This window comes from Phodopus roborovskii, unplaced genomic scaffold (genome assembly GCF_943737965.1).
Source record: "Phodopus roborovskii unplaced genomic scaffold, PHOROB, whole genome shotgun sequence".
Taxonomy (NCBI): Eukaryota; Metazoa; Chordata; class Mammalia; order Rodentia; family Cricetidae; genus Phodopus; species Phodopus roborovskii.
The window spans coordinates 28,485,253-28,503,821 of record NW_026126525.1 but is presented as its reverse complement, the minus strand read 5'-3'; the positions used below and the strand labels follow the sequence as shown (position 1 = coordinate 28,503,821).

Below are 18,569 nucleotides of genomic sequence, written 5' to 3'. Positions count from 1 at the left end.
TTAAGTTTGAACAAGTCAGAGACAGCCTTTCCCTCCTGTTTGGGGATGACTGGTAATTGGGCACACGAGTTGCCGGATCTTGTGAAAGATGAACTCTACTAACAGGGACTCTTGTTGAGGCTGATCAAGCAAGGTGTTTGCTGGAAGACAGAAGGATCTGCTTGGGCATCGATTCAGAATAACATGCCAAGTTAAACTGTTAGGAAAACAGCAAGGTGTGGGGATAATCCAGGTGACCTCAAGTTGCCATTAAAACTTAACTTTCTGGGACAATACTAAAGTAGACCTATTGAAAAATGTCAGCAGTATTTAAGCTGTTTAATATGGGAAGAAAGACTATATTAATTGACTTAATTGAAAAGATAAAAAATAATTTGTTTGCTTGAAATATGAACCCCCCAATGAAATCTAAACTTTTAGATAAAAACCTTTATATACAATTGGGTTTTAAAGTTTTATGTGTTTGTGTGGTGTGTATTATGTGTGTGGGAAGGGGTTGTGGGGGTGGTGTGGATGGTGTGGCATGTGTGGTCTGTGTGTATGTGTGTATGGTGTATGTGGTATGTGTATGTTTGTGGTATGTGTGTATGTGTGTGGTGAGTGTGTAGTGTGTGTGTGTAAGGTGTATGTGTGGAGACCAGAAAACTTCCTGGAATACGTTCAACATTTCCTTCCACCTTTATGTGGATTCTGGGAAATCAGACTCAGGTTGTCAAGTCTTCATGACAAATCCCTTTACTGGATGCACCATCTTGCTGGCCCTAAGTTTTATTTTCATTATCTCTTTAATGATTATTTTAATGCCATACCATTTAGAAGGAACTTGTGTCTGTAGTGTCAGCCTTCTGGAGGCTGAGGCTGAAGGATCGAGGGTTCAAGGTGGGCCTGCTCTAATCAGGAGTTCAAGGCCAGCCTGACCTGTGTTGAAAGCTCAAGGGCTGGGGTGCTGGTCAGCAGTAGATCATTTGCCTGGCTTGTATGAAGTGGAGTCCCTGCTGTGAGGAAAAGAAGTACTCTGTGACTGTGGTATGGTAAAGCTGTGGCCTTGTATCCCCTCTATAAAATGTCAGGTGGGTCATAGCTCATTTTGTGATGCAAATAGGCTCATTAGAGGTCTTGACTTTTTATCTACTTTTTTTCTGTGAAGATATAAATTGAGATGAAGTATGTATTGAAGCTTTGGAGCCTACATTTATTGAGATAAATGAATAAAAATTTGTAGAACACTCATTTAGATTTAAGGTTTTTTTCTTTTTTTTTAAGAAGCATTGTATTGCCAGTAAACATGAAGTCAGTTTTGCTGACGAATGAGGAGATAAATTAGAAATGATGGTGCATTATCTAATTATAGGTGTTTCAGGTGTCTGGAAATGGTCTGATTTTAAATGCATACCTTAGGAACACATTCAGTAAATACTTAATTGTCTAAGGAACTCAACAAAGTATCTTTTTACTATCATAAATTATTATATTTGCTGTATATTTGCAAGTGAACCCAACAGGAAACCACAAAGATGTACCTGTTTTTTTTTTTTTTTTTTTTTTTAATAATTTTTTTTTTTTTTTTTACTTTAAAGCAATTTTTTCTTATTTTAGTTACCAATTCTAGTTCCCATTCCCGTCCCTCCTCCTGCTTCCCCTACTTTCTCCCTCCCCCCATTCCTCAGAGAGGGTAAGGCTTCCCATGGGGAGTCAACAAAGTCTGGCACATCTCTTTGAGGCAGGACCAAGGCCCTCCCCCCTATATCTAGGCTGAGCAAGGATCTCCCCAAAGAGAATGGGCTCCAAAACGCCAGGTCAGGTTATAGGGATAAATCCTGGTTCCACTGCCAGTGGCCCCACAGACTGCCCAAGCCACACAGCTGTCACCCACATTCAGGGGGCCTAGTTTGGTCCTATGCAGGTTCCTCAGTTGTCAGTTTGCTCTGTCAGTGAAATCAGTGTAACTGAACAGGAATTATAGATTTGAGTCTTACCTGTGTTTTTGTTGTTGTCTTGTTCTTTAACTCAAATTGGCCTTGAACTCACTTAAGTAGTCAGTGTTAGTCTTGAACTTGCAACCTTTCTGTCGTAGCCTCCTGAGTGTTGTGATTGCAGACTGAGCTAACAGGCATTGACCACTCCTGCCCAAGATGCACACATGTATGTGCATTTTAAAATGTCCTAGCAGGTTCTCTTGGTTGTGATCTACTGGGCAAGAGAAGGAGCAGAAGAGGCCGGAAGCAGGTGTGCAGCAGAACCTATGTATGTTGTAGACTTGGGTCTTGTTGGGAAATTGTTCTTTTAAGTAAATGTACAAAACCTTGCTTTTCCTGTAGCCTGGAGAGTTCTTTCTGGGTCTGTGTCGCCCCCACAGCGTGTGAAGCAGCTATGCGGGGCAGAGTTGTGGTTCTCAGAGAGATGAATAGACATGGCTTATCTGTGGAAAATGGCTGGTAACAGTTACTGTGCTGATACTCAGAGCAGAGAGATCGAAAAGAAAGTCATGTATGTCTCTTAGCTAGAAGAGAAGAGTTTTAAGTAAAGCTCCAAACTTGAGGGTATGAGTAAGGTTTACGCAGATATGAGATAGTGGTACATGAAACTTACAGTAGAAAGCATTCCTTAGTAAGAAAATTAGTTGACATAAGGTGTTTGTGTGCTTATCTAAGATGCACGACTGTTGGTGAGTAGGATCTGTGAAAGCAGACATTGCGCTGCTGTTTCTAAAGGAGCCAGTGAATTACGTTTTATTGGAGGAGATATTATTTTCAAGTGCTCATTTCTTGTGGACTGAGGATATAAGTGCATTTTCCTGTGTTCTGTAAATATTGTGGGAGGGAAAGCCTGCTGCCAGACCACGTGATCCTGGGTGGCCGAAGCCCGCTTGCAGTGGCAGGCATGACCCCAGTTCTGGACCCTGTTTCAGGCTCTATGACGAGGTAGCACCAACATTTTCCTTGTGCTGCCTACCCGAGGCATCCATGAGCAAGGATAACATCATCCTCCGTGCTGATCGTGTATAGGAGCTTAGGTCGCTGCAGTGTTTAAACCTTTGAGTACACTGTGGCGTGGTTTGTAGCTGGGACACTTCTCTGTAGGGAAGGTGAATGAGTGTGGGGGTGGTAGGCACTACCCCAGGCTATTTTCCTCTTCTCAGCTGCTGTTGTGAGAGGCAGAGAAAGCTTTGTATCTCTGAGGAACCTTCCACTCTTGAACAGTTAGGCTCCCGGCAAGGTTGCTTGGTGTGACCTACCTAAGCCTGTTGGATATCAGGTTCTGGACTGAGAGAGCAAGCAGGCTCTGGCACCCAGGGACTGTTCAGTCCTGGCTCTAGGCATGAGTCCGTTTGGGAGACCCTGAAAGCATATCACCTAGGAAATGCAGCAGAATGGTAGACGCCTAACCGTGGCCTGGGATTTGGTCCCAGCTCACCATTGCTCTCAGCAGATTGTGACTGGCTGCTGACCACTCTTGCCTTGCCTCTCATGCCTCCCACTTGACTGTGATCTGGCCTCAGTCCATCCTCCTAGCTCTGTACCAAATGTAGCCTGAGCCTTTGTTCCTCGCACACTGGCCCCTATATGGCCACGGAGCCACTCTCCACACTCCAGACTCTCCTCTGACTTCTGGGACATCATAGAGGTTGATACCTTTCTTTCTTAGGCCCTTGAATGGTCGTACTCCCTAGGGTTATGGGTGATAGAGTTTGAGGTTGACAGTGGCTAAGAGCTGCCTTTGCAGCTGACCACCAGTTCCCTTATCCTTCAGTTGCACACACCCCTACACACAATGTGTGCCATCAAGTGTTGAGTGGATGTTTATTCTCAAGAGAATTGTGGGAGGGCAAAAGAGAGAGAACTTTTCCCATTCTTCAAATGATGAATGAATAAGAGGCCTAAACTAGGTTAGCAGTTGCCCAGACAACAGTGTTAGTTGAAGAGCTGAGTGTCCCCTGAATGTGGATTGCCATAGCCTAGCATGCTTCCAGCATCGCTGTCCCCAGCCTTTCAACTATGGGTTAAGGAAGGAGGGATGGAGGAATGATGTACAGTCATTTTAGAGACCTTGGGATGTCACCCAGTGGTTCCTCCTAGCTGTTATGTAGAGAATTGCCATTGCCTATCGTGCAGGGTTCTTGTGAGAAGTAAGTGGCTTGTTTGGTGACACTCAAGCCCAAATGGGGTATTTAATATCTTCTAATTATGGTTTAAGACAGACTGCCCAGATGTGGATCCTGGTTTTACCATCTACCTTCCTTCTCTGCTGAGGCAATGGTGCCTGTCTTCGTAGTCCTTTTCGTTAGCTTAACTGAGTGAGTGTATGCAAGGGTTAAAAACGGGACCTGCAGCAGCATGTGTGTGTGTGTGTGTGTGTATAGTCAGATTTTCATAGCCTTTTCTGAGCTATAGTTACATTTCCTGAAGCCCTGTGTGGAGGTAGTGGCCATTTGCAAGTGGCAGAAACAGGGAACAGTTACTATGACACTTTTGTTGAAGTCAGATTTCTGCCCGTGCTCCTAGTACCCCATGCTCCCCTCCCCCCACAACATCCCTTGAAGCCTGTGTTAGGACTGGTGTGCTTGCGTATATTTAGGCAGGGTTACTGGTTATTCTGCTTGCCTCATGAAGTGTGTGTATGTGACGGCAACACAGTTTGTCCTGAAGGAGCGTTGACATGTAAGCAGCAGTGCATCTCGGTGATTTCCACTATCGTGATCTTCCCAGTAATGTTCACTTCTATTTCTCTTGCGATTTGGGGTGGTGGTGACTATTCATTCGTGTAATGGCAAGGTTTATTTCTTGATATAACATTTCCCCAAAGAGGAACTAAAACTCATTTTCTCTCTGTAATGGTGTTGACTGATAACATCTAACAACTTCACAGGGTGGCAGGCCATGGGGTTAGTTACTTAGCAGTGACACCGTTTGGAAGTCAGTGTGTGCTGTGCCTTAATTTTGTGTTGCCTGGCTTTGTTCTGTAGGAAGCCTGCGGTCCTGCAGTTCTTCAGACTGCTTTAGTAAAGTGATGCCACCAAGGAAAAAGAGAAGACCTGCCTCTGGAGATGACTTATCTGCCAAGAAAAGCAGGCATGACAGGTAGAGTGCAGAGGCCGTCAACCCAGGTCAAGGGCACTTGAGTGAAGGTGTACAGATCTGCCTCCTGCCATGAGGGGCTTTGTTGAATGCAAGTGCTGGCTGAAATACTCTTTGCTTCTTTGTGTGATGCTTACAAGTATAATTATTTTATGATGCTAATTTTATGTCTTGATTTGCGGAACTTAAAAATAGGCAATTTGAACTTTTGGAAATTAATCTTATCTTTTTGTTTTTTTGAGACAGGGTTTCTCTGTGTAGCCCTGGCTGTCTTGAAACTTGATCTAAAGACCAGGCTGGCCTCAAACTCACAGAGATTCGCCTGCCTCTGTATCCTGAGTAATGGGATTAAAGGCCTTTAGTTTTATCTTAATCAGTTGATTCTCTGAAAATGGTGTGGCATCAGCTTCTTTCCATTGATGCCTGGCTGGCAGAGCCTGGGAAAGCCTGTCAGAGTGGGTGTCTGTCCTTTGGAGAGGGTCTCACCAGCTACAGGCACAGGGCCAGAGCAAGGCAGCTCTGTCCTTGCCCACCCAGAATATCAGCCAGTCCAAGTTTCGTCTCATATAGCTGAGCATTTAATAAAAATGGAAAAACAAGGCTACTTAAATCATATCCAGACGAGTCACATGTTAATTATGGTGAAGCCAAAGGACTGGTAAATGTTTTTCTTAGATATCTTTATTGTTTTGCCTTTGTCCTAATAAGTAACTTTTTCTTTTATCACATGACAAGTGTCTAGTCTCTTATTTTTTAATCTTTCCCCATTCCCATTGTGTGGGCCATTTCATCTGTGGGCAGCATCCTGTCTTTAAATGGAGGGACTCAGATGATTTTTGTTTCTTGCTGCGGTACTTCATTTGTTACAACTCAGCTGGAGGAGCAGAGACAGCAAAAATGAAAGTAATGTCACAGTTAATATCTCAGCAGAAAATGTTTTCTAGGAGAGAGTGATTTCTACGATAATCACCAGCTGTCTTCTGGCCAGTGGCTTTCAATTTTATGAAGCTAAGTACCTTGCATCAGGGAACTGATGAATTCCAACATTCATGTGGCATTCTGTATTGCATTTTTTTTCTTTTTCTTTCTTTCTTTCTTTTTTTTCTCTCAGTATAACTTGGTATGATACTAAAGGACTATGAAAAAGCCAGCTTAAAAGCTGGCAGTTCAGGTGAAGTTTTTGAGTTTGCTTCTTGGCCTTTTAACAACTTTATTTACATACCATAAAGTTGATACATTTTAAGTGTATAATTTGGTTTGTTTTTTGAGTTGGATATGCTATCACTACAGTTCAGTGTTGGAACATTCCCATAGTCCCAGCCAGTCACTCCCAGCCCCAGGCAACCACTCTTGACTTTATTTGCCTTTATGGCATCTTGTCTAAATGGTCTTCTGTGTTTCACTTCTTACAGTTAGCATAATGCTTTTGAGGCTCATCTGTATGATAATGTACACCAATATTTTGTTTCTTCTAGCTGCAGCATTATTTTTCCATTGTATGGTCTTAAGCAAGTTTTATTTTTAGGGAATTATTCCCTTGTGTTGCCATATGGGAGAACTACAAGTTTATTGATGGATTACAGGCTTGGAGCTAAGATAGGAATGCTCAGCCCCTTTGAACCTTTGGCTAGTGTCCACTGCATTTATGTAGGAGAAGGAAAACGTGGGGTTTGTAGTTTCAGTAACTTAATACCTTCCAGTATGATGTTCTAGCAATGATAGCTGCCAGAATTTCTATCAGAAGTGTGCACCCGGTAATCAGTCATTGTCTAGGTCACAAATAAATGTTCATGAATAAATTGACTAAAATGGAGAAATGTCTATGATCTTTATATTAATAAGAATTATATCCATGAATATTCACACATCTGGATGTGTGCAATGGGTTAAAATATATACACATTCTCTAGCCAAGTCACCTTTGAAGCTCTTGCCCCAGCCTGTTCCACGTCGGAAGCCTCCCTCAGGCCCATCGCAAGATGAGGGACTCTGGAGTTGCAGGAAGCGGCTTTGCTTTGAAATCCAGGTCTCCAACTCAGGCTGACCTGCAGGCTCGCGATGGAACACCAGGGGCCAGGGAGCTGTTCCCTCCCCCAAGACACTTCTTTCAGGCGTGCACCTGGATTAGTTTTGTTCTGGAAGCTTGGACATGAGTTGATATTTCTCTTTATTTGCTTAATGTTTTCTGGCCTAACTTACTACTGATAAATTCCTCCTTAGCCTGTGCCTGGGCTTAACCCAACTTTCATGACACAGAAGTCAGGAGAATTTAATGGACAGATGGGAGTAATTAGTGTTTTTTTAAGGGTCATTATGAACACCTTATTTCCTGACAGGTTTTACTTAGAATCTTTCTATAGTGAATTCTAGATAGTGAGGCAAGTTTATCAAGTAGCTAATACATTTAATTTTTAAACTGATATTGATAAGATAGTTGAAATTCCTTACTGTTTAGTTATTTATTAATTTAATAATATGGCTGTATTTCAGCACTAGTTATGAAACTGCTTATGCTTGAAAATGCAAGCAGAGTAAAAGTTTTAAAATACATTTAGAACATGGGTTGAGTAGACATTAAAACACCGGTTGAGTAGACGTCTGGTTTATGCCAAAGTGAAAAGTATCTGTTGCCTGAACTCAGTGTCTTAAGTAACATAAAACTGCTTTTTTCAATTTGTAGCATGTATAGGAAATATGAGTCAACTAGAATAAAGACCGAAGAAGAGGTCTTCTCCAGTAAGCGGTGCCTGGAATGGTTTTATGAATACGCAGGTAGGTAATGACCTGTGTTGTGAAAACCCGATCCTTAGGAAAATCAGAGGCATCTTAGAGGAGATTATAGAATCGTAAAGCATTGACTTTCAGATTGTCTGTGTGGGGGTGGGGGTAGGGGGCTGGGGGCCATAGAGGCAGAGCTAAAGAAAGGGATGTAGTTGGAGCCATCACTAAATATCCTATTTATAGCCAGCAGCTGAGCCCAAGCATTCATAACATTGGAAGGGAACTGAAAAAGATGACATACACTTGGGAGCAAGCCTTTGGATTGCTAAGAAACCTAGTCAGACTCCTGAGAGAGAGCAATTACTTGGTTTAAGTGTCGAAATTAAAGTAAGCTTTGCTGGTTTGAACTTCATCATGGTGCAATGGGGTTTCCTTGCATAGAGTGTCTCTGTTTTGAAAGATCATATGGCAGAAACTGTTTGCCTTGTTTAAAATGTCTAAAATCGAGTTGCCTGTTTGCAGTTTACTGTAACTGATTGGACAGCACAGTTGCAGTCTAGGCCTTGTGGTCACTGCCTGGTGCTGACAGCTGGGAGAGGAAGGGTGGAGGCAGTGCCGGCTGTAGGTTTTTGACCATTCACCTTCCCCGCCATAGTTTAGGCCTTTTCAACTTGACTGTTGGACTTTAATGCAATCATCTTGACTGTCACAATAGCCCTCAACCATTCTCATGTCATGGGTTTGCTTCTAGACTGATACTTGCTGACCATGAAATCTGGTTTGGGGGCTCCTGAATTATGTTAGCAGCCTTCCAGCCTTCCACAAGGCACTGTACTTCCACAGGACTTTGGCGATAACTCGCTTTGTGCAACTTTGAGTATAAAATTTAGGATTTGACTTTTCCCTTTGTTCTAATCGGAGTCTTGCCCCTCTCACCACAGAGATTAGCCCAGGAGACCATTTTCTACTGGGCTTTGCAGGTATGCCTGAGAGAAGAGCATCATTATTTTGGGCATGAGTGTAGGGTGTGGGGGTGGGGGTCATTTGAAAGAATACAGTCCCAACTCTTCATTTTCACCTGAGAGCAGAGGTTTTGTGAAGTATCCCTGTACTTCTAGTGAATTCTCCTTCCATAGTTCCAGCTGGATTTGGTGTGCAGGGCACTGGTACAAGCACTTCTGGGATTGGGGTGTATCTGTTTTCAAGCTTCCTTACAGTAGGAAGTAGGAGTCTTTGAAGAAGACATGCTTAATTTGATGTAAAAATTTGATGTAAACATGATTGACAGTTTCTACAGGCTCAGAAAAGGGCTGAGTGGATGAAGAGGTGTCCTACATTCTTATTACATTAGGAAAATCTCTTGATTGCCTGTATTGATTCACATTTATTTCTATGAAAATACATTATAAAATTATGGAAATTTAAACAAAGCCTAGCATAGTAGCACAGTTATTTTGATATGTGTGTGTGTGTGTGTGTGTGCGCGCGCGCACACACTTTTCTTTAAAAGCAAATGCAAGAGTCTGCTTTTTATTGTTTTGTTTTTTAAGAGGCAAGATGGAATTGCCTTCTTGCCTGCTTTTCTTTGACTGTACAGGGTGACATTTTGGAAGTAAAAATAAAGCCACATTGTTCAGGTTCCTTGGGGTCCCTGATGGGTTACTGCAGTCACTTATTTTTGCAGAGTTTGTGTGGATGGGTTTATGTGTTTATAGTCCCTTAGCCCTCTCAGTCCCATGTTTAGCCTTCTCTTCATGTGTACCTTATCAGTTGGAAATGGCTTCAGATTGGGAACGACAGAGAGCCCAGTTGGCAGCACGTTCACTTTGACTATGTCAGGCACATGAACTGGAAGTGCAGGTCAGACACGGGCTGTGAGAGGCACAGGCTGGCCTTTGGTGGGCTCTAGGACGTCTGTAGAAGAAGGCTAGGAGGCTCCACCAGGATGGCCTAAAAGCAGGTATGCTGGTGTGAGCTGAGGACAAATGCTGACCCTGCCCTTTAACCTGAAGTGAAGGCAGGCATGGTAGGGCCTGGAGTATGTTGGCTCTAGTGGGCCGATCCCTAGTCCTTTCCAGACTCCCCATTCTACTGTTGCTCCTCAGTGCCCACAGCCCAAAGCCAGTAGGGTTTAATTCATGCTAAGGTGGAGTTTCTCACCTTTCCAAGCCAGTGTAAACTCAGTTACTGATTCCAGAAGTTTGGTGAATAAATCCTTTCCTCTGGGACTTCTTCCTGGTGTCTGGTTGTAGGTATATTCCTCATTCTAATTTGGAACCATTTTCTATTAGTTGAAATAGAATTGGCCAGGGGTGAAGCAGTGTTTAGTTTCAATCCCATCTGAAAATGGAAATGCTAACCTTTTAATTAAAATGAAAATAGCCAATTTTGCATTAATAGTCTCTCAGGTGCCTTCTAATTTCTACAGTCAATGTGAAAATAAGAAGTTGGGGGTAACATGGGCTTTTGTTTTTGTTTTAAACAGTTCTTATAGCTCCTTGTGAGGCAGATGGGGAGAAATGCAGAGACCCACAGCCAGAAACTATGCAGAAAGTGAGAAACATAGGACATTCAGCTTTAAACAGGAAATCTCTCACCTCAGGGCTCAGGGAACCCTGAGGAAGAGGAAGCAGAGGGAATGGAGGACACCAAGAAAACCTGGCATGATCAAAGCTCATGTGATCTCACAGAGACTGAAGCAGCATGCATAGGGCCCGCTTGGGCCCTATGTATATGTATATGTATATGTATATGTATATGTATATGTATATGTATATGTAATGTATATGTTAGAACTTCCAGTTCTGTGTTTTTATGGGACTCCTGACTCTGCGAATGAGTGGGAATCTATTTCTTGTGCCCTTTCATGGGCTCTTTTCCTTCTGTTTGTTTTATACAATTCCAGTATGTTAGTTTTTTTGTTTAAGCATATATTTTATTAGTTTTTATTATTTAAGAGACAATTTGAAGATTTAAATAGATTTTGATCATATTCTTCCCCTCTCCCAAATCCTTCCAGATCCTCTCCCCATCCCTACCCACCCAACTTTAAGTTCTTTCTCAAAAATCAAAAACTCAATAGAACAATAAAACCTTCCAAAACCATGAAAACAAAATAAAACCACACCCAAAAAGAAACAAAACACCAAACTGTAACCAAACTATTACTTGACTGGCAAGGAGAGGGAGACACAGCTCCCACCTTTTTCTTTGTATCTTTTATACCTGAATATGTTATCATGTAAGTGTGTTAATGTGTAATTCCTATGGGAGTGCACACATGTAGACATGTGCACTTGAGCCTGAGCTGCAGGTATATCAGCACAGACTCCTAAATGTCTTCCCAGTTGACTTGCAAGTGACAAGCTTGCTCATTCTCAATGTTCTTATTTGCCATTGCTTGGCGGTTACTAGCCAGTGCTTTTATATAAGAAAAAGAGATGGATATAAATACTGGAAAGGATAGGCAAGTGATTTTTTTAGCAAAGGCATTGGAATTGATGGTCAATTATGGTATTGCTGGATGCCCAAAGACAGTTTCTTGAACAAAGGTAGAAATGCGATGTCAGTATATATATATTCCATACATATACACTTTTGGGAAAAGCTTAGTTGGGAAGGGTACTTAAGTGCTTTAATGAATGCTGATCTCTAGGGAGTTGAGAAGGCAGAGGGTGAATCTGAATTTTAAACATTTTTATCTTCATGGTTAAATGGAATTTGCACCATATATTAATGTATAACCAAATCTCCTCCCCCAAATTAGCTAAACTTTTGACTTCTTTCATGGTCAAGGTAAAACATACATATATATATATATATATATATATATATATATATTTTTTTTTTTTTTTTTTTTTTTTAAAGATGATCACAGGAGTCTTGACATGGGACATCCTTGTAGATTCATGGCTTTTTCCTTGCTTCCACCTGACCTTGAAATACTACCCTCTCCCCCCCATCAAGACACCTCTCATAACTCTCCCCTTCTATGCATCCCCCAACTTGATCCCTCATGTTCCCATCTTCACCTGCCCCCAGTCTAGCCAGGAGATCCCTTTTATTTTCCCTTCTTAGGGAAATCCATACATCTGCCTTTGGGCCCTCCTTGTTAGCTAGCCTCTCTGTGGATTGTAGCATGGTTATCCTTTACATAACAGCTAATATCTACTTATGAGTGAGTACATACTATGCTTGTCTTTCTGGGTCTGAGTTACCTCACTCAGAATTTTTTTTTCTAGTTCCATCCATTGTGTTTCTAATTTCTGATATCATTGCTTTTAACAGCTAAGTAATACTCCATTGTGTAAATGAAACACATTTTATTTATTCATTCTTTGGCTGAGGGCTATTTAGGTTGTTTTCAGGTCTGTCTACTACAAAATAATGCTGTTATGAACATAGTTGAGCAAGTGCCCTTGTGGTGTAAGTGTGTATTCTTTGGGTATATGCCTAAAATAGGTATAGCTGGATCTATGGGAGGGTTCATAGGAGCTCACAGACACCGAACCAGCGGCCAAGAAGCCCAAATGGGACCTACCTAGGCCCTCTACATATGTGAGACAATTGAATAGTTTGGCATAGTTGGTATACTTGTGGGACTTGTAGCTGTGGGAGCGGGACGTGTCCCTGACACTTTGTCAGGCTTTTGGGAACCTGTCCTTCATATTGGGTCACCTTAGCAAGCCTGAATATGAGGGGGGGAAGCTGAATTTGGTGCCATACTTTGTTGACACCATGGGAAGCCTACTCCTCTCTGAACAGACACAGAGGAATGAGTTCAGGGCTGGGAGGGCAGAGGTAGGGGAGGGAATGGGAGGAGAGGAGACATGGAAACTGCTGTCAGGATGTAAAACAAATGAGTAAATGTAATTTAAAAAAAGAGAGAAGAAGAAAAAAAGATCCCAGAAAGAGATAGCAGTTGACTATGGTGAACAGAGCATCTGTTGTTGTTCTTAAAACATAGAACATTTGTGAATAAAGAGAAGATGGTAACACAGAACAAATGCTTCCTTTGTTGAGATTGTGAGAAAGGGGCTGAGCTTGGGCACAAAGTGACATAGGACTTTACAGTAGGTACTTCCTTGGATGCTCAGGTTCATCCTTGGAGAACAAGCACTGTGCTTTTCCTGTGGCTTAGTCATTCCTCTATTGAAACTGCTCTGCTCTTCTGCCTTGCTGGGTACAGGACTGAGGTGCCCCTGTCCCTTTTGCATCCCAAGCGCTGCCACCATGCATATTCTATGACTTGTCTGATAAATGTTACTTGATGAAACAGACATAGTGAGATTATAGATTCTGCTTGACGCAGTGGCTTATTAGATCCTAACACCAACGGAGATTCTGTAGGATTCCCCTGACTACGACTTCACTCATTGAGTAAACTCTTGCTAACCAGGTTAGTGCTGAGGTTGTAGGAAGAATAAAATAAGTCTTGCTCTTGAGCTTTTGGGGAAGATGGCTGACACTTTTGAATGCAGTGTGCTGAGTGGAGAAAACCAATCCCAGCATTGCTCGGAGTTGTGATGAACATGGTTAATGTGGCCTGCAGATCGAGTTGGGGGAGATTGTTTGGTTTCACTCTCAGTGGTTGAATGAGTTATCCAGGGGAAGAAAGGGAAGGATAAGAAAGGAAATGAGAGAGAGGGCAGGCTGAGGCACAAAGTGTACAATGGCTTCTGGCATATGTAGTATATAGTGAAGCCACACCCAGGTCAGTAGGTGTTTCTGGATTTTTATTTTACCTATCTATTCTTTTTGATTTTTGAGAAAAGTTCTCACAGAACCTCATCTTGTCTGTATAGCTGACCTTGTGTTCCTGATCTTCCAGACTACTTCCTGAATGCTGGGATTACTGGCTTGGACCATCATGTTGCCCTAATACATGGGATCTTATGTGTGTATGTATGTACGTATGCACATGTGTGTTTGTGAGTGCATGTGCATGCATGCTAAAAGGAATTGAACCCAAGGTCTTGCACATGCTAGGCAAATGCTCTGCCATTAAATTGTATCTCCAGCTGCATTGTATTTATTCATTCAGTGACAGTGTTTCTGAGACATGTTCTTTGCAGTTGGAAGATACAAAGCTAAAAAGTGTGTGTGTGTGTGTGTGTGTGTGTGTGTGTGTGTGTGTGTGTGGCTGCTAACTCATAGAGATGTGATAGAGACTTAACTTTAGGAAATAAAGAGCCACTGGAGAATTCTAAGCCAGCACAGGATATGTACTTGGGGAGGATTTCTTAGTGGCTGTGTGCAGGTTGGGTCAGGGGTCTCAGCAAATGGAGCCTGAAGCAGGGCTGTGCAAGAGGGGTGCCATCAAGTCACACTGAGAAGGTAGGCTAGTGAGGGAGAAGGGAGGGGGACTCCCAGGCTTGTTTCTAGGTGTGTAGACTTGGCACTCAGAGGCCAGGTGTCTTGGGGTGCTCCTGCAGAGTGAAATGCAGCAGTATTGATTGGACTTGGGGGAGAAGGCTTATCTAGTTATAGCTGTGGAACCAGAGTGGGTGGTCCTGTGGGTGCTGCCCATGGTTGGGACGAGAGGTGGACAGTAGCTGAATACTTTCAGTGGTTGGAAATTTTGGACGAGAGTCTAAAGAGCTGTTCTTAACCTTCCTAATGCTGAGACCCTTTAATACAGTTCCTCATGCTGTGGTGGCCCCCAGCCATAAAGTTTTCACTGATACTTCCTGACTATAATTTTGCTACTGTTATGAATCATAATGCAAATATTCTTGGAGACAGAGGTTTGACAGAGAGGTAGCGACCCACAGGTTGAGAACCATTATTCTAAAGACTAGAAGTTGAGGTTGACTTCTCCACATTCATTTTAATGAGCAAAAGAGAAGCTAAAGGGGGGAAACCACATGCGAAGAAATTACTGGAAGCCGTGGGAGGAGAGGTTTTTTTTTTTTTTTAAAAGAACTGCTTCAAACCTCCAGAAAGCAAATAAAGATGGCAAGAATTTCAGGGGAAAGGTAGGTACACAAAAGAGAAATTTCAGTAAAGAGCAAATGTGAACTGAAGTGGAAGGAGGCATGGGTAATCCCTCGGAAGAAACAGAACTAGAACTGGGGTGTGGGTAAGTGGAATATTATTGTTTTAACTTCAGCACAGTGGCTGTGACTTAATCTACTGCTATTTCAGCCAGCAATTCCAACTCTGCAGTTACCAGCTTGCTTCTCTAGCAGTGGCCTGGCATGAAGCCTGGTGAGAATTCTGTTCCCACAGGCACTCACCCTGTCACTGCCACTAAAGGCAGCTTTAGCTAAATCTCTCTCATAAATAAGACTCGAGATTCAAAGGTTGGGGTGAAAGCCTGTGAGCTCATAGAGGCTGAGTAGCAGCTAACTAACCCTTTCTCCTTGCTGGCATCTGTGGAAGACCTGTGCTTCCCACTTAGCCAAACCACAAAAAGCTAAGCCCTTCCAAACTCCATCCTACTTCCTGTGTCTCTCTATCTCTTCCAGGTGCCCTCTGGTGCTCTATGGTTATTTTGTGTCAACTAGTTGCTAATGCAGCCTTCTAACTCATAGCTATTTTTATTTAATTAACACAAATGCAAACTCAGGTTTCACGGTGTGATCGAATTATACCTCAACAGTATATGTCAAGGTTAAAATCTGGCTGAAGAGGTGGACCGAGTTTCTAGGGCATGAAGTTTAATTCTTAGACCCATTTATGCTACTCACAATTACCTATAACTGCATCTCAAGTGGATCCTATACCCTCTTTGGGCCTCTGAGGAGATGCACGCGTGTGTGCGCACACACACATAAACATAAAAAGAGAACACAATTACAGATGATGTCTCATAATGCATGGTGGGCATTGATTCTAGACCTGGAAGGGACCAAATTCCACAGTGCTTAAGTCTCTAAGTACTTGGATCATATGACCTATGAAAATCTTCTGCCTACTTTTAAGTCTTTTCTAGGTTTTACTTATAATACTAAATATACAGTATAATGTATATGCTGTGTCAGTAGATATTATGTCCTACTTAATGGCAAAGAAAAAGATCAATATAAATTTAGTGTAGACAATTCTTTTCAATACTTTATAATTGGTTGAATTTAGAGATGTGAGACTTTTTTTCTATGTAAAAAAAAGATTTAATGTTTTTTTTATATTTTATAGAGACTGGTATGTAATTCTTTGTGATGATCCTAAAATTTTTTACATGTGTTTATTATAGATATCATTGCCAAGTAAGAATGTAGAGTTTTTAGATACTTTAAAAGGAAGTTGTTGGAATAGCCTTGTCCTCAGATAGAACTGACTGCTTTATCCAAAGGTTGGAGCACAATGATGATTCAAATGAAGGTATAAAATAGAACCCTTAAAGACTTAACCCTTAAGGGTTTAATCAAATATTGTCCAATTTGTACTCCTAAAGGAGTTAGTTATGGCCTTCAATTCTTCAGTTGTATTTGACACTGTACCAAATTTAATTCTGGTGACACTGCATTCCCCACAGGAACTGACGATGTGGTAGGTCCTGAAGGCATGGAGAAATTCTGTGAAGACATTGGTGTTGAACCAGAAAATGTAAGTCCACCTCCCAGGACAGTGAAGTGTCCTCCTTGCCTTTAATTTGTCTTTTTCCAAGTAAGGCAGTAATAAAAGAAGCAGTGTGTGTTGGTTTGTAAGAGATATGTTCTAGTTCCATTTGTAAGTGGATCTTTTGTTTTTGTTTGTGGGATTTTTGGTTTTGTTTTTTTGATAGGGTTTCTCTGTGTAGCCCTGGCTGTCCTGAAACTTGCTCTGTAGACCAGGCTGGCTTCAAACTTAGAGATCCACCTGCCTCTGCTTCCTGAGTGCTGGGATTAAAAGTGTACACTGTAGTTGGATTTTTTTGGGGGTGGGGTGGTGGCGGCAGTTTCTAAATAACAATATGGAAACTTCTTATTAATTATGAAAGCTCAGCCTTTAGCTTAAGCTTACCTCAACCTTGTAACTTAAATTAACCCTTTTATATTAATCTACATGCTGCCACAAGGCGTTGCATCTCTTCCATCTTACAACTCCTGCTTCCTCTCCATATCTGGCTGATGGCTCCACCTTTCTCCCCCCCCCCCACCCCACCCCCGAGTCCTCTATGTCCCTGAAGTCCCGTCTAACCTCTTCCTGCCTAGAAGTTGGCCATTCAGCTCTTTATTAATCACAGTGACATATCTTCACACAGTGTACAAATATCCCACAACAGTGTAACGCCACTGTCCAGCCTGAATTTTTCACTTTTAAGTCTTATGGTATAATTGTGGTCATTTGCTGGTTTGGTTTCTTGTATCTAAAAGGTACATTAAGTGGTTAATCTTGATGTATAAGAAGGGACACATATACCCTCAGTGGCAGATGAACAGTGAGTACCAGTCACTGTGCGCTGGGTACCCCCTCAGTAGCTGTTCCTACTTAATAAAGAGTTCCAGATTTTAAATAATTATTCACAAAGGTTTGAGTAGGTGGTAATTACCATAAGTTTCCCACAGGTCTTTCACTTCTAATTGAACTGAGTTCAGAAAGTGACTGACTTTAGTGTAAACGCACTAAATATTTCCCTTAGAGTTTGAAGATTTTTAATATGCTTAATTATTTTTGCCTAGTTCTTTGCATCATGATAGTGTTAAATGTTCTTCCTTATTCTCACATATCTTACACTAAAATGAAAAATTATGTTCACACATATGCCCTGGTTCATAAATGATACAACTTAGTTTTACAGTAGCTGCCAATATAACAAACATGGCTGATCCTAAAGGTGTTCATGACCTGGAAGAGGTCTCAAGGGATCATCTCCTTTGTTTAGACTTTTAAAGACATCTGGTGCCCATGGTGTGTGTTGTGCTTAAATGAAAACTAGGGACTGAGATTTTACAACTTTTGGTCTTCCTTTTCCTTTTTTACCTTTGCCTTTTCTGTGCCTCTCTGGTTGCTCTCTCTCCCCACAATCTCACCAAGGAAAGAGTTAAGTGCTCTATGGTATCTTTGGAATGTGTTTCATTATGTGGGGGGTTTGCCTTGTAATTTTTGGAAATTATTTTGAAGTGTTTTTAGTTTCAGTATTTTGACCAGTTGTACATCTTGGTGTAAAAGTTTAGGGACAAGCAAGCAGGTCATTAGTGTTCCACTTGGAGGTGGTGCTGTGTGGCTGGCTTTCAGGAGGCGGTTTCCTCTAGGTGTTAACCAGAGGGAGAGGTGGGAGGGGCCAGGCCCATGGGTCAGATGAAAGTGGGAGCCCAGGGTTAAATTTGAGGGATGGGCTGAACATTTAACCTGAGGCAGAAAGCCTGTCTCTATGTGGGCTGCCCTGGCATTGATTCTGACTGGAAAAGGAAAGTGCAGTTCTCAAGAAACAGAAGCTATTCTTGTCATCCTTGTTGGCAGTTAGGGACCCTGCAGAACTCTGTTTCTGTGGGGATGGAGACAGTCTTGATATGTGAAACTACATTGAAGACTAAAAGGCTGAATTCAGAATTGGATTGTTTCCAAGTATGCACTACCACGTTTCCGTCTCACTGTGCTTCTGTTCTGTGGAGGCAGAATGGTGTTTTTTTTTTTTTTTTAATCCCTGAGAAAGAAAACGTGTTGTTTAATGAACCCCGATAGCTGTCAGTTGGATGCAGCCTACAAAGCAAGCATTGAGGTCAATGTTTGTAAGCCTTTTTTGCCTCCACTAGCAAACACTTTAAAGGTATTTTAACTCTCGGCTTCCTGATAGTCATAGCTAGGAAATTTTATCAGGCCCGCAAAATTCAAGCCCCTACTAAGGGG

General features: G+C 42.0%; 2 protein-coding genes across 6 annotated transcripts in view; one reads left to right on the top strand and one right to left on the bottom strand.

Annotated features, from left to right (window-relative positions):
- The window catches only part of Ociad2 (OCIA domain containing 2), an 844,164-nt gene that overhangs the window by 185,959 nt on the left and 639,636 nt on the right, over positions 1-18,569 (bottom strand). The gene's annotated exons all lie outside the window — the stretch shown is intronic.
- Positions 1-18,569, top strand: part of Dcun1d4 (defective in cullin neddylation 1 domain containing 4) — a 75,431-nt gene that overhangs the window by 27,222 nt on the left and 29,640 nt on the right. For all 5 annotated transcript variants that reach the window (XM_051198364.1, XM_051198362.1, XM_051198366.1 and 2 more), the window contains 3 exons: positions 4,964-5,078; positions 7,756-7,847; positions 16,276-16,346. In XM_051198364.1, the coding sequence (XP_051054321.1) occupies positions 4,964-5,078; positions 7,756-7,847; positions 16,276-16,346 (278 nt within the window). The remainder of the gene's footprint in view (positions 1-4,963; positions 5,079-7,755; positions 7,848-16,275; positions 16,347-18,569) is intronic.